The sequence below is a fragment of the Sinocyclocheilus grahami genome, unplaced genomic scaffold (genome assembly GCF_001515645.1).
Source record: "Sinocyclocheilus grahami isolate Dianchi unplaced genomic scaffold, SAMN03320097.WGS_v1.1 scaffold676.1, whole genome shotgun sequence".
In the NCBI taxonomy this organism is placed as follows: Eukaryota; Metazoa; Chordata; class Actinopteri; order Cypriniformes; family Cyprinidae; genus Sinocyclocheilus; species Sinocyclocheilus grahami.
Genome location: NW_015505855.1, coordinates 123,003 through 135,466, shown reverse-complemented (window position 1 = coordinate 135,466; position 12,464 = coordinate 123,003). Strand labels below are relative to the sequence as shown.

Sequence of the window (12,464 nt, the reverse complement as noted above, 5' to 3'; positions counted from 1 at the left end):
GGGAAATGGCAAATACAGAACATTTTTGTGTGTACAATCTACAAATCCCCCATGATGCAGAAAAAAATTACACAGCAATGAAGGGGTGAAACTCTAAAACATCTAGAGTGCAAAATCAACACACCCACTCACACACGTGCGGACACACACACACCCCACTATGAACTGGTGTGCCTGTAACGCAGCAACTATGTAAAATAAAATCAATAATTCAACTACAATTTAGTAAAAAAAGTTGACAACAAGGAAGGGGTTGCAATCTAAAACATCAAGAGTGCAAAACAGACACATCCACCCACGCACACACACTCGCAGACACACACTCAAATGTATTGGTATGGCTATAACCATATAGCCAAAATGAGTCAGAAAACTGAAATAAGAGGTTAAAATCAGATCAGACCCAGAAGGAATAAGCTCTGATAAAGCATTCCTGTTTATTTTTGTTACATTTTTATAGAATTGTAATGTTTTGTATAAAATGCTTTCTGTATTCAGGTTTGACTGTAGTAATAATCATTCAAAAACTGACACTTCAAATCAACATTTAAAACAACAAAAAAATATAAACCTTGACAAAAAGTAGTCTTTGAGAATGCCTTAATATACATTTAAATCCACAACCTAATCAAAGTAAACAATTATGTATAAAACCAACTAGGGAATTCAAAAGCCTCTCTATAGATTCCTATACAGGCATCTAGTGGTTACACCATGACATTACATGTTTTTATTTCTTTGCTCTCACCAGGAGGTGCTAATCTGCCTTAAAAAAAATTCTAAAAAAATTCTAAAAAATTTTTAAAGGCCTAGTCTCTATTTTAATCAGAGATACTGCATTGATTGAAAAATTATTTTAAAATATTAGAGAAAAAAAATATTGTACTATTTTCAATGGGAAAATTTATAATAATTATTGCATAAATATTAATTATTACCATAAAATTCTCTCAAAATACAAAATAAAAAATATTATTGAACAAAAATATATTAGATTGATTTTACTGAAGAAACAAAAAGTTAAATTTCAGGTGTCCGGTCACTTTTGACCGCGAAGACCATGAGTGTGACTCCCAAATGAGGAGGGTTAAACAAAGTGATATCGCCAACTACTGGCCTAGGCCTGGCATACATAACATTGCATTTTAGCTGTTTTGGCCGATCTTTGTGAACGGAGATGGTTTTTGATAACATTGTCATCTGTACGTGAACAATTTCTAAAACTGTACCGTTTTGAATACATCATTGTCGTGTAAATGTACCCTTACATCAAAATAAATTATACACTTTGTGTATTTCCATATAAATTCATGCTTTTTAAGATAAAGATGTCTTACACAAAAGTTTTACGCATCCTTTACTGACAGCACTCTTCAGTTATGAGGAATCTTCCATTTACAGACAGTCTATATGTGTTTGATTTCAGGGAGCTGTCGCACAACGTCATCGAAGAGCTGCCGAGTTTCTACCACTGTGCCTCTCTTCAGGAGATGTGAGTTCAGGCGTCTCTCTCTCTCTCTTTCTAGTGAAACGGGAATAAAGTAATATCACTAACATATCTGTGATAACTCTAAGAGCCCTAAATAACCCACATAGTAATTGACAAATGACAGTCATTACTGTAGCAATCCATCAGTGTCCATATTTGGGAAGCTTTCAAGTGTGTTCATGATGTCTGCCATAGTGTATGTGTGATGCAGTAATACCAGTTCTTTTGTTTTGACTCGGCAGAGGCCTGGAGCACAATCTGATCAAACAGATTGAGATGAACACATTCCAACAGCTCAGCTCTCTGCGTTCACTGTGAGTACTGTACACACGCTCAGCTGGCCGTAAGCGCCTCTATTTGGCATTTTTCTAATTTAATACACATTTCAATACAAATTATATTAGCAGAACAATTTGAGTGAATTTCATTATCAAAACCCCCTTTTCAAACTACATGATTGACTTGAAAAATAAAGTTCACATAAGAACACATTGTAGCAATCAATTACTGACTTTGATTACTGACCTAAAAATAATTTAATGTATCTTAAATATTTATTTATTTTTTTACTTTCAGCATTAAACTTTCAAACATTATTTTATTACATTTTTTTAATTTTCAAAGTTATCCCTTCTGTATATATATATATCATTTTGTGGAATATTGATATTGTGGCAAGAGCATGCATGTTTTTAATTGAAGCATATAAATAATAATAATAAAACAAAAGTCTTGGCTCACCAATACTTCCCCCTAGAGGCCAAGACATTCTACACAAATTAACCATAAACATCTCCTACAACCAAAACCAAAAGGCACATGCTACAACTTTAAATAATGATTATTGTTAAAAGAATTTGAGAGCAAGACTGTTTTCAGATATCAGATATTGAGAATAATAAAGTATTCAAATTGGCTGTCAAGATCTGAGCAAAAACATTTCTGTTTTTCTGAGAAAATGAGAAATGACAGATGTACGGATGAGTAAATGATTTCTCATTACAGGGATCTAAGCTGGAACAGGATCAACACCATCCACTCTGATGCCTTTTCCTCTCTACAGTCGCTTATTAAACTGTAAGTATAATTTATGCAAATCAGTGGCAATGCATATCATCGGATTTAGCACTGAAGATAAAGATTGCACACCTCAGAGTCTAGATGTCTGTGTAGTCGTACAAAAACTGTTATTAAACTGTGACTTGGCACAACCATCCCATTTACACAAACAAAGAGATTCCATGATGCACACTTTGGAGTCATCTGTGCAATGCTTTGTTTGGCTCAAAGTGAAAAGACTGTGGTTGTAAACACGGTTAAAAGCTCTACACAGCGGTGAAGACGTGCATCGTCAGTCACAGGCGATTAAATGCAAGCAGCATTAGGTAAAGAATGTGATGGATGAATGAGGAAGACTGATATAGAGTGACAGAGTGTGGCTGATAAATGTGCGCAGCGGTGAATGAGCAGAGAGTAGATACTGCAACAGCTATAAACCTCTTGTTTTCCATGCGCAAATTCACTAGCAAACAACATGCATGGAAAAGTCAAATCACTGGTAGAGAAGTCAAAACCAGCAGTGTTTGTTGACAGTTCTGGGCTCAATACAAGTACAGCTCCATCGACAGCATCTATGGCATGCTGTTGATTACCACAGAAAATTATTTTGACTCAGTTGTAAAAACAAGCAAAAATAATTGTATGCGGTAATAAACAGCATGCCACAGATGTTGTCGATAGAGCTTAACTTGTATTGAACCTGGAACATGCAGCGTTTTATTTAAACTGACACATTCTAGCTTTCATCGGGGTTAAAAGTTCAAGGCCCGTGTGCCAAAACATGTCGGTTTAAATAAAACTTTCGCCAATCAAGACATGCTGTTGGATTTACACTCCGTTAAGTATTTGTAAAGTGTCCACAAAAGGTTTTTGGAGTGTTTGAATTCCAAAATTTTAGCAAAATATGAAATCAAGTTGCATTTATTTAATATTTCAAAAAGTGGAATGGAAATACAGTATATTGGATATATTGGCAGATGTCAGTGTAAAACATTTATATTTAATGTGATGAACTGCATATGTGGTTCCTCTGGTAAGACACCTGTGTGAACTTGAGGAGAACTGACTTCATACATCCACTAAAATCATTGACACACCAGCTGATTACAAGTAACTACAAAAATATGATGGTTCAATGTGATGTCTGATGGAGTAACTCATTTCACTTTTATAAATGCTAGAACCTCATGATTCTACTACCATGATTTCCAACCGAAGATCCCCGAAACACAACGTTGGCAAATGTTTAAACTATTTATGTGATGGTACATTATGGGGCATTTTCAGAAGATACTTCATGTGTAGCTCCATCTGCAAGTTTTTAACACATGCTGATCTTCTATCTCCATCCAGAGATCTCACTGAGAACCGATTGAGCAGTCTCCCGCTCACTGGGCTAACAAGTCTCACTCATCTTAAACTGAAAGGAAACACGGCACTCTCGCGTTCCTTCAGAGAGGAGGACTTACCCAACATAAGGTACATTTGTGGTAACCAATAACCCCAAAAAGTCAATCAACTCCGCCATCCCACATAACAGATTAAAACACTTTCATGTTAAACCATCAAAGAAAATTCACAAGTGTATGTGGTTATTAATTCCCACAACACAAATGCCTTGAACAGCTCAAAAACACATGAAGGTTTTGCTTTGTTTTTAGAGAAACGTTCAACTGTTTATAGAATTGACAGTTTCAAGATAATATGTTGCTCAAGGAACATTCTGTTCATTGGTACGAATAAACGGTTTCTGTTTGTTAAATTTCCTAGAATATCTGGCTCAAAGTAAGTAATCTGACAAGCGGAAAGATTATTTCAAGATACCTCAATAGAGAGGCTGTTATAAATACCCGGTCCCAATTCATCAACTGCTCAGGGCTTTGGAGACACTCCAAAACTTCAGTCTTAAGTACTTGCGTGATTTGATTAGCACCTCAAAAATGGGAGATTTCAAGTATTACCATTTCCCAAAAGCAACTGATTAAGCAAAAGCAAATGAAAGAGAATCACGGTTTCAACTGTGACCCAAATACATATAAAATAGTCCTTGCGGTTAGACGTATTGCTAGTTTACTTCATGCGTCATTTGCAGATTGATGAATCGTTCTTTCTCTGATTTCTTCCTCTGAAATGGGATCTTTTATAGTTTTCATATTTCCTCAAACTGATGCAATATGCACTTATTTTTAATGTCCAAACTCCATTTGGCACAACTGAAGAAACAATTGATATAAACAAAATGTTATACATAGTGTCACTATTGTTGAAACAGGGTCATTGAGATGCCATATGCCTATCAGTGCTGTGTTTTTGGAGCCTGCAACAGCTACAAAGCAGCCAGCCAGTGGGAAGAACAGATGGGCAGTGAAGAGGAAGATCTCCAGAAGAAAGCTCTGTCCCTGTTTCCCATTCACACAGACAACAACTGTAAGTCCTACAACCTCACTAGGTCATCCTACAGATCTGGAAACACTATACAATTATGTAACTGTGAAAAAAGTTGCTGTTCCATTTTACATATTACAATTGCTTTTACTTACCAAAGTAATAGCATGGTATTCTTTGGAGTACTGCTACCTGCCAAAAGTTTGGTTATCTGCACATTATTTATTATTACTTTCTTCCACACTGTATTATATTGCCAAAAATTAAGGGGAACCAAAAGCACTGGCTCGCACTGGCCCGACAGTGGAAAAGCGGTTAATGATCTAAACCAGGGGTGTCCAGTCCTACTCCTGGCAGGCCACTCTCCTTTAGAGTTTAGCTCCAAGCCCAAACACCTGAACCAGTTAATCATGGTCTTACTAGGCATACTAGAAACTTCCAGGCAGGTTTGGAGCTAAACTCTGCAGGACACCGGCCCTCCAGGACTGAGTTTGGATACCCCTGGTCTAAACACTGGACTGATGGAGTGCCTTGGAGTACCATGTAAATAAGGGCTTCTCAGCCTTTACCCTCGAGGACCACTTTCCTACAGAGTTTAGCTCCAACCTTGCCTGTAATTTTCTTGTTATCCTAAAGATCTCAGGAGTGTTCGACTTGAACAGGCACTGCGCAGAATGATCAGTGTTTGACAGTCAAAGCAAGAGCTATGATTTCAGTTTGATTAGGGTTGAAGCAAAACTCTGCAGGAAATTGGATCTTGAGGGCCAGAGTTTGAGAATCCCTGATTTAAATACTATTGTACTGAACAGAACAGGTAGACTTCTTGAGATGGTCTTTCCACCATGTGAACAGCAAACAGCTAGAAGAAACCAGTTGGTTAGGTTGAAATTATCAGGGCAAGTTTCCAAACTGCAATACTGTATTGTAGCAAGTCACTCAAGTTTGTACAGTAAACCTTTTATCAGAGTCCCTGTAGCCAAAAATGAAAACACTGGCCCTACACAAACACGTTCCTCAAATGAAAGGAACATAAAAGCACCACTTGTAGCGGTTTTCCAGTGTCTGTGTGTGTGTGTCTATTTTTATCTGCTCTGTTCTATCTGCCAGTCTCTTCATCTTTAATTAGCACAGTAGAAACATGTCAGGGCCTTACAGTAACCACAGGTATTTGACAGATGAAATAAAATGTGTCTTTTCTCCATGCATTCCTTGATGCGATCTGATCAGGTTTCAGACTTGAAAGGAGCTCTCCATAATTACACTCCATGGGAAATTAGATAAACATTAACAATTCAAGGTCCAAAACATATCATTTGGGTTATCGGAAAATAACAAAACCAAAATGCGAACAAAGCCTGATGATTGATTGCAAGCTGAAGGAGAAATGGAAAGTTGCAACTGAGATGTGTACGGTGTTGAGTGGCGCTAAAACCCTTAGATAAATGAATTTGTTCCAGCAGACTAGATGTCCATAACATGGTGATTTATCTTCTGCCAGACTGAGTGCATCATGCCATCTTGAAGAAGACTGAAGACTCTTTCATCATACTGCTGTACATGCACAAACCAAAGGTGCCTCATGCTTTTCATGTGTTCACTTGCAGATGACCTTGACTTAGAAGAATTCCAGTTAGCTATTGAAGAGTCCAAACTACAAACCAGCATACAGTGTACCCCCATCCCAGGTAAATTCATCCAGCAGAAGATCTGAACTCAAGCTTATACGTATGCCATCAAGACTATAAAGGCTTGTTCACATCAAGTACAAACAAACGAATCAACAAGCATGCTAAAGAAATACATATTTTCAAATATTTTTTTACACCAAAACTATGCATGCTTCTCCAAATCCCCACCAACACGTAAGCCTAGCGTTATTTGATTATGCTCTGATAAAACTTCAAGTGTTGCAGTTTCCATAAACATTGCAGATTTAAAAAAAAAAAATTAACAAAGAAAGAAAACTGGTTTCAGCTATGACCTAATATTTATACAACAGTTCTTCTGGTTAGATTTTTTGATGGGTCAATGTTCTTTTTGCATTTTAACAGGACTAACTAAAGTGTGATTTTATGTATTGAAAAACACACAAGAGAACAAAATATTTTATGGCAAGGAAAATGTGGCTTATACTCTTTCTTAGATTTAATATTCTATGTCCTGGTTTCACAGACAGGGTTTAGGTTAAGCCAGGATTAGGCAATATTTCAATTAGGACATTTAAGTAGTTTTTATTAACATGCCTTAGAAAAAAATACTGGTGTGCATCTTGAGACAAAACAAAGGCACTGCCATATTTTAAGATCAGTTAGTGCAAGTTTCTTTCAGTTGAAACAGCCCAGACTTACATTTTAGTCTGGGATTAGGGCTAAACCTTGTTTGTGAAACTGGGGGTATATCTACAAGACACAAATAATTTGTTGCACCAAAACCATTTACTATCCCCAGTTTCTGCCATTTTCTGAAAAAAAAAAAAACATTTTTTTAATTATATTAAAATATATATATTCATAAATAAGCAATAAAACAAATGACAGACTCATGCAGTACAAGTTTTCTGACGTGGTGCAAAGATGCTGATAAATGCATTAGGTCTCATGAAACCAGTACAACAATTTGATGTGTACTTCATTCGTAAAAATTCAAACTTTGTTAAAACTATTTAAAAAAAGATTTACACAGAATTTTGTGTAACATTTTGTTGTGCGTATGATCCATACAGAAATTCAGTCTTGGTGTGAATGGTGTGAACTCAAGGTGATGTGTTTTTTCTGCTTAAATTCTAATGTATCATTTCATCCCTTCAGGTCCATTTAAACCATGCGATAACCTGTTTGACAGTTGGGTGGTACGGCTTGGCATGTGGCTCATCTCTTTGGTCTCGCTGATGGGAAACAGCCTTCTCCTCATGACAGTCTTTGCATCCCCCAGCTATCTCTCCCCTGTTAAGTTCATCATTGGCACCATCAGTGGCGCCAACCTGCTTACGGGCCTGTGCACCGGCACCCTGGCACTGGTTGACGCCCGGACATTTGGAGAGTTTGCCCTGCACGGCGCTCAATGGGAAAGGGGTGCAGGATGCCAAACAACAGGCTTTCTTTCAGTTCTAGCCTCTGAGGGCTCCATACTCTTCCTGACCTTGGCTGCAGTGCAGTGCAGTGTGTCCGTGTCATGCGCTCGAGCCTACGGAAAGTCGCCCTCTCTGGGAAGCGTGCGAGCCGCCACAGTGGCGTGCTTGGCACTTTCGTTGGCAGTCGCCGCTTTGCCGCTAATTGGGGTCGGAGAGTACGGGGCAACCCCGCTCTGCATGCCATCACCACTGCCGGACGGCGAACCTTCCACATTGGGTTACATGGTTGCTCTGATAATGATGAACTCCCTGTGTTTCCTGGTGATCACTGGAACTTACATCAAACTGTACTGGGACCTGATGAAGGGCGACTTCGACAGTATTTGGGATTGCGCCATGATCAAGCATGTAGCCTGGCTCATCTTCACCAACTGCCTGCTCTACTGCCCTGTGGCCTTCCTCACCTTCTCCTCCCTTCTGGGACTCTTTCCTGTGAGCGAGGAGGTTGTCAAATCTGTCGTCCTGGTGCTTCTGCCTCTTCCTGCATGCATCAATCCCTTGCTCTACCTTCTCTTCAATCCGCACTTCCGTGAAGATGCACGTTTGCTTTTGAGCAAAGCTCACCTCCATCATGACCGCAACCTGGATTCCTTCGTCTCTGTTGACACGGAGAAAAGCTCATACGACTCCACTCAAGCCTTGGTGTCCTTTGCCGCTGAAGCAGATGCAGTATTCGAGAGTTCATCAGCACCAAACCCAGAGACAGTCACCAGGTTTTCTTGCCCACCCTCAGTGCCTCTCATCCCATGCCAGATGCAGATGAACCCCTCAACAGAGAGGGATAATGTCGCAGAGAACCTGGTCAGGTCAACACCAGGACTCATTGTCAAAGAGCAGGAGCACCTTAGGAGCAGCGGACTGGACACTCATAATGGAACCTCCTTCTCTGGAGTCTACCACTCCACGCATCTCTCAACTCGTTCTTAAGTCTTCTCCTAAACTCTAAAGTTTTTAAAGACCCTTTGAGCATGAGAAGTCGTGAGCCCACATATGAACTGACCCCTAAAACCTTCAGAGCTAATGAACAATGAACTGTGTTTTAGGACTATATATATATAACCACACTGTCCCAACTGCTACATGGCATTCTTAAAGGAAAAAGTAAAGAAAAGCCTAATTGCATTTTGTGGCATAATCTTGTGGGCAATTTAGTAATTTAAGCAACAATCTTAAAATGTTCAAAAACAAATCCGCATTTATTTTTAGTAACTTGTTTGTGTAATTAGGCTTAAAGGAGTGTTCTGGGTTTAATATCACCTCCATGCATGGAATATTGATGATTTTCACCGAACGTAATTTCTTTTTTGACTCAACACTCTTTTTAAACAAGCGGGGGAAAATCATGCATTATGTACATACAATGGGAGTCAATGAGGCGAAGTACTGCACCTGCATAAAAATTCAAATTCACAATGCGTCTACAAAACACAAAGACAAATCCATGACAGAAATGATGTTGGTAATGCAGAACTAAAAATGAATCCACCTACAACAGTGGTCTCACATCTCATGAGCACTACATTTCATTGTTTTAAACCTGGAACTAAGGTTGCAAAGGGGCGGAAAATTTCCGGTAAAAAAAGTTTCCAAAATGTATGGAATATTTCCGAAATTTACTTGAAATTTTCCACCTTTTTGCAACCCTACCTGGAACATTCCTTTAATTAGGAAATATCACAGGGATGTTTGCTGATGTACAAGGAGTTATGCATCTAAATATTTCAATGTGAAAAAATGTCTCTACATAAAGCTCAATTCTTGTGTACGCAAACTTTTATGCATTAATTTCCAAGTGTGTATATATCAAAATCTCGTTAATTATTTGCAAGTCATCACTTGCTTACTAGCCCCTAAATAATAATAATAATAAAAAATGTATGGGAAGGTAAATACCTATGTATATTGTCAAATAATATTTAGTGTTTTAAAAAACAACAACAACAACAAAAACATCATGCCAACAGGTGCTAAAACATACTACCATAAACATACTCTCTGCAAGTACATAAAAGGCTTGGTAAACGCTCTGCAAGCTGTTCATGCTGTATATATTTAGCAGGCATTGTGACAGTAAAACACTTAACAGAAGCAAAAATTCACCATAGGAGACATTATGCTAATTCATACCATAATCCAGCTGACAGTAACTCTGAGAATGCAATACATATACAAAATTAAAACACACTAAAGCAAATTTAAAACATATTTTTGTAATAATCTGTAATGCAACACATTTCAAAATTAAACACTGCATTAAATTCAAGCTTGCATAGCTAAAATCATTTGCTTTCATGTACTTGTATAGCCTATGTTTGAGCTTCACAATGTAAGAATTTTTTTTTTGTCAAGTCCACAGGATTAAGGTAGAGCAAAACATGAAATATACTGAACATGTTGACGCTATAAACTGAAGATTAAAAAGAACTATGAGTGATTTGATTAGGTTGTAATAAAGCTTGTTCGGGATCTTTTACAGACTGTAAAGTAGGCTAGCTATTGTATTGTAAAATATAACTACCTCTGATCTAGCATGTTATACCTTTTTATCCTTATTGATTTCTATTCATTTTATATTAAATGTATATTAAAATTTAATTTTTATATTGAAATTTTAAGATCTTTGTACAACAGACACTATTCTGGATGTAAATATTTTCATATTTCTGTATACATGTGATAAAGAATGATTTAATAAAGTTATTAGTTTCATAAATGTATGTCTTGAAGACTACTGAACAATTCAGGGAGATATGAATGTAAAAAATATTCAAAGGTACTTCTACATTTTCATCAACAATAAACATGAAATCCTGTTGCAAAATAAAATGAGATCAATATAATTTAGATGTTGTAAGATTTTCTTGGGTTGCTCTGAAGTGCTTCCAGTGCCTCTCGTTTTCATATTTGTGTTCTTAAGAAAAATATTTTCATCTGTGTCCACAACACTCATAAAACACAAGAGACAAGTGAACAGTGTGTGACGACAGTGTATGAATTGCTGGACTTTGCTAGACAGTCATTACTAAACAGGCAGGCATGAAAATAACACATCTTACCTTGTTCTTCTGGATTCTATGTTCAGCCGTCCATTTCTTGGCCTTCTCTCCTCTCTATATATTGGTTTGTTGTGTTTAAAATCTGAGGACTGGAAAGTATGTCAGACAATTCATTAATTTTTAAGAGGAATTTAAAGCAATAACAAAACACTTAAAAGGATAGTTCACCCAAAAAATGAAGGGGATAGGTGTGTACGGCCATTACTGTGGAAACCGTTTTTTCTTCCTCTCTAAAAGCGCCTCCTGCTGGCCTGGCAGAAAATGCATTTGCACTTTCAATAAGCCTGTCTCCAGCAGCATGCTTTTGTTGCTGCTTTCTATTTTCTGCAGCAACTCTGAGCACTTTTCAAATTATTTATCCTGGCTGAAGCACATTTGTTTCAGTTTATAAGAATAATCTGCCTACGCCAAAGTTGTTCAACAGTAAGATTGTTAATGTTTTTTAAAGAATTATCTTCTGCTCACCAAGGCTGCATTTATTTGATCAAAAATACAGGAAACAACTGTAATATTGTGAAATAGTATTGCAATTTAAAATAACGGTTTTCTATTTTAATATACGTTAAAAAATAATTTATTCCTGTGGTGCAAAGCTGAATTTTCAGTATCATTACTCCAGTCTTCAGTGTCACACACGATCCTTAAGAAATCATTCTAACATGCTAATTCATAATCAATGATGGAAGCAGTTGTGCTGCTTAATATTTTTTTGGAACCTGTGACACTTTTGTCAGGATTTTTTGATGAATAAAAAGTTAAAAAGAACAGCATTTATTTATAATATAAATATTTTGTAACAATATACACTACTGTTCAAAAGTTTGGGGTCAGTACATTTTTTTCTTTCTTTTTAAAAAATAAATAAATTAATACTTTTATTCAGCAAGGATGTGCTAAATTGATACAAAGTGATTGTAAAGACTTCTATTGTTACAAAATATTTACATTTTAAATAAATGTAAATTTCTTTTTAACTTTTTATTCATCAAAAAATCATGACAAACGTATCACAGGTTGCAAAAAAAAACTTATGAATCAGCATATTAGATTGATTTCTGAAGGATCATGTGACACTGAAGACTGGAGTAATGATGCTGAAAATTCAGCTTTGATCACAGCAATAAATTACATTTTAAAGTACATTCACATAGAAAACAGTTATTTTAAATTGTAAAAATATTTCACAATATTAGTTTTTTTCTGTATTTTTGATCAAATAAATGCAGCCTTGATGAGCAGAAGAATCTTGAAGACTTCTTTAAAAAAATTCAAGATCTTACTGATCCCAAACTTTTGAGCGACAGTGTATGTGTGTGTGTGCATATATATATATATATATACAGCT

At 36.7% G+C, this 12,464-nt stretch overlaps 1 protein-coding gene across 1 annotated transcript in view; it reads left to right on the top strand.

Annotated features, from left to right (window-relative positions):
* The window catches only part of LOC107559174 (leucine-rich repeat-containing G-protein coupled receptor 6), a 91,888-nt gene extending 82,267 nt beyond the window's left edge, over nucleotides 1–9,621 (top strand). Inside the window, exons 12-18 of the mRNA XM_016242921.1 lie at nucleotides 1,427–1,492; nucleotides 1,732–1,803; nucleotides 2,495–2,566; nucleotides 3,902–4,027; nucleotides 4,821–4,975; nucleotides 6,538–6,618; nucleotides 7,741–9,621. Coding sequence (XP_016098407.1) covers nucleotides 1,427–1,492; nucleotides 1,732–1,803; nucleotides 2,495–2,566; nucleotides 3,902–4,027; nucleotides 4,821–4,975; nucleotides 6,538–6,618; nucleotides 7,741–8,990 — 1,822 coding nt within the window. The 3' untranslated portion in view covers nucleotides 8,991–9,621. The remainder of the gene's footprint in view (nucleotides 1–1,426; nucleotides 1,493–1,731; nucleotides 1,804–2,494; nucleotides 2,567–3,901; nucleotides 4,028–4,820; nucleotides 4,976–6,537; nucleotides 6,619–7,740) is intronic.
* The last annotated feature ends 2,843 nt before the right edge of the window (nucleotides 9,622–12,464 follow it).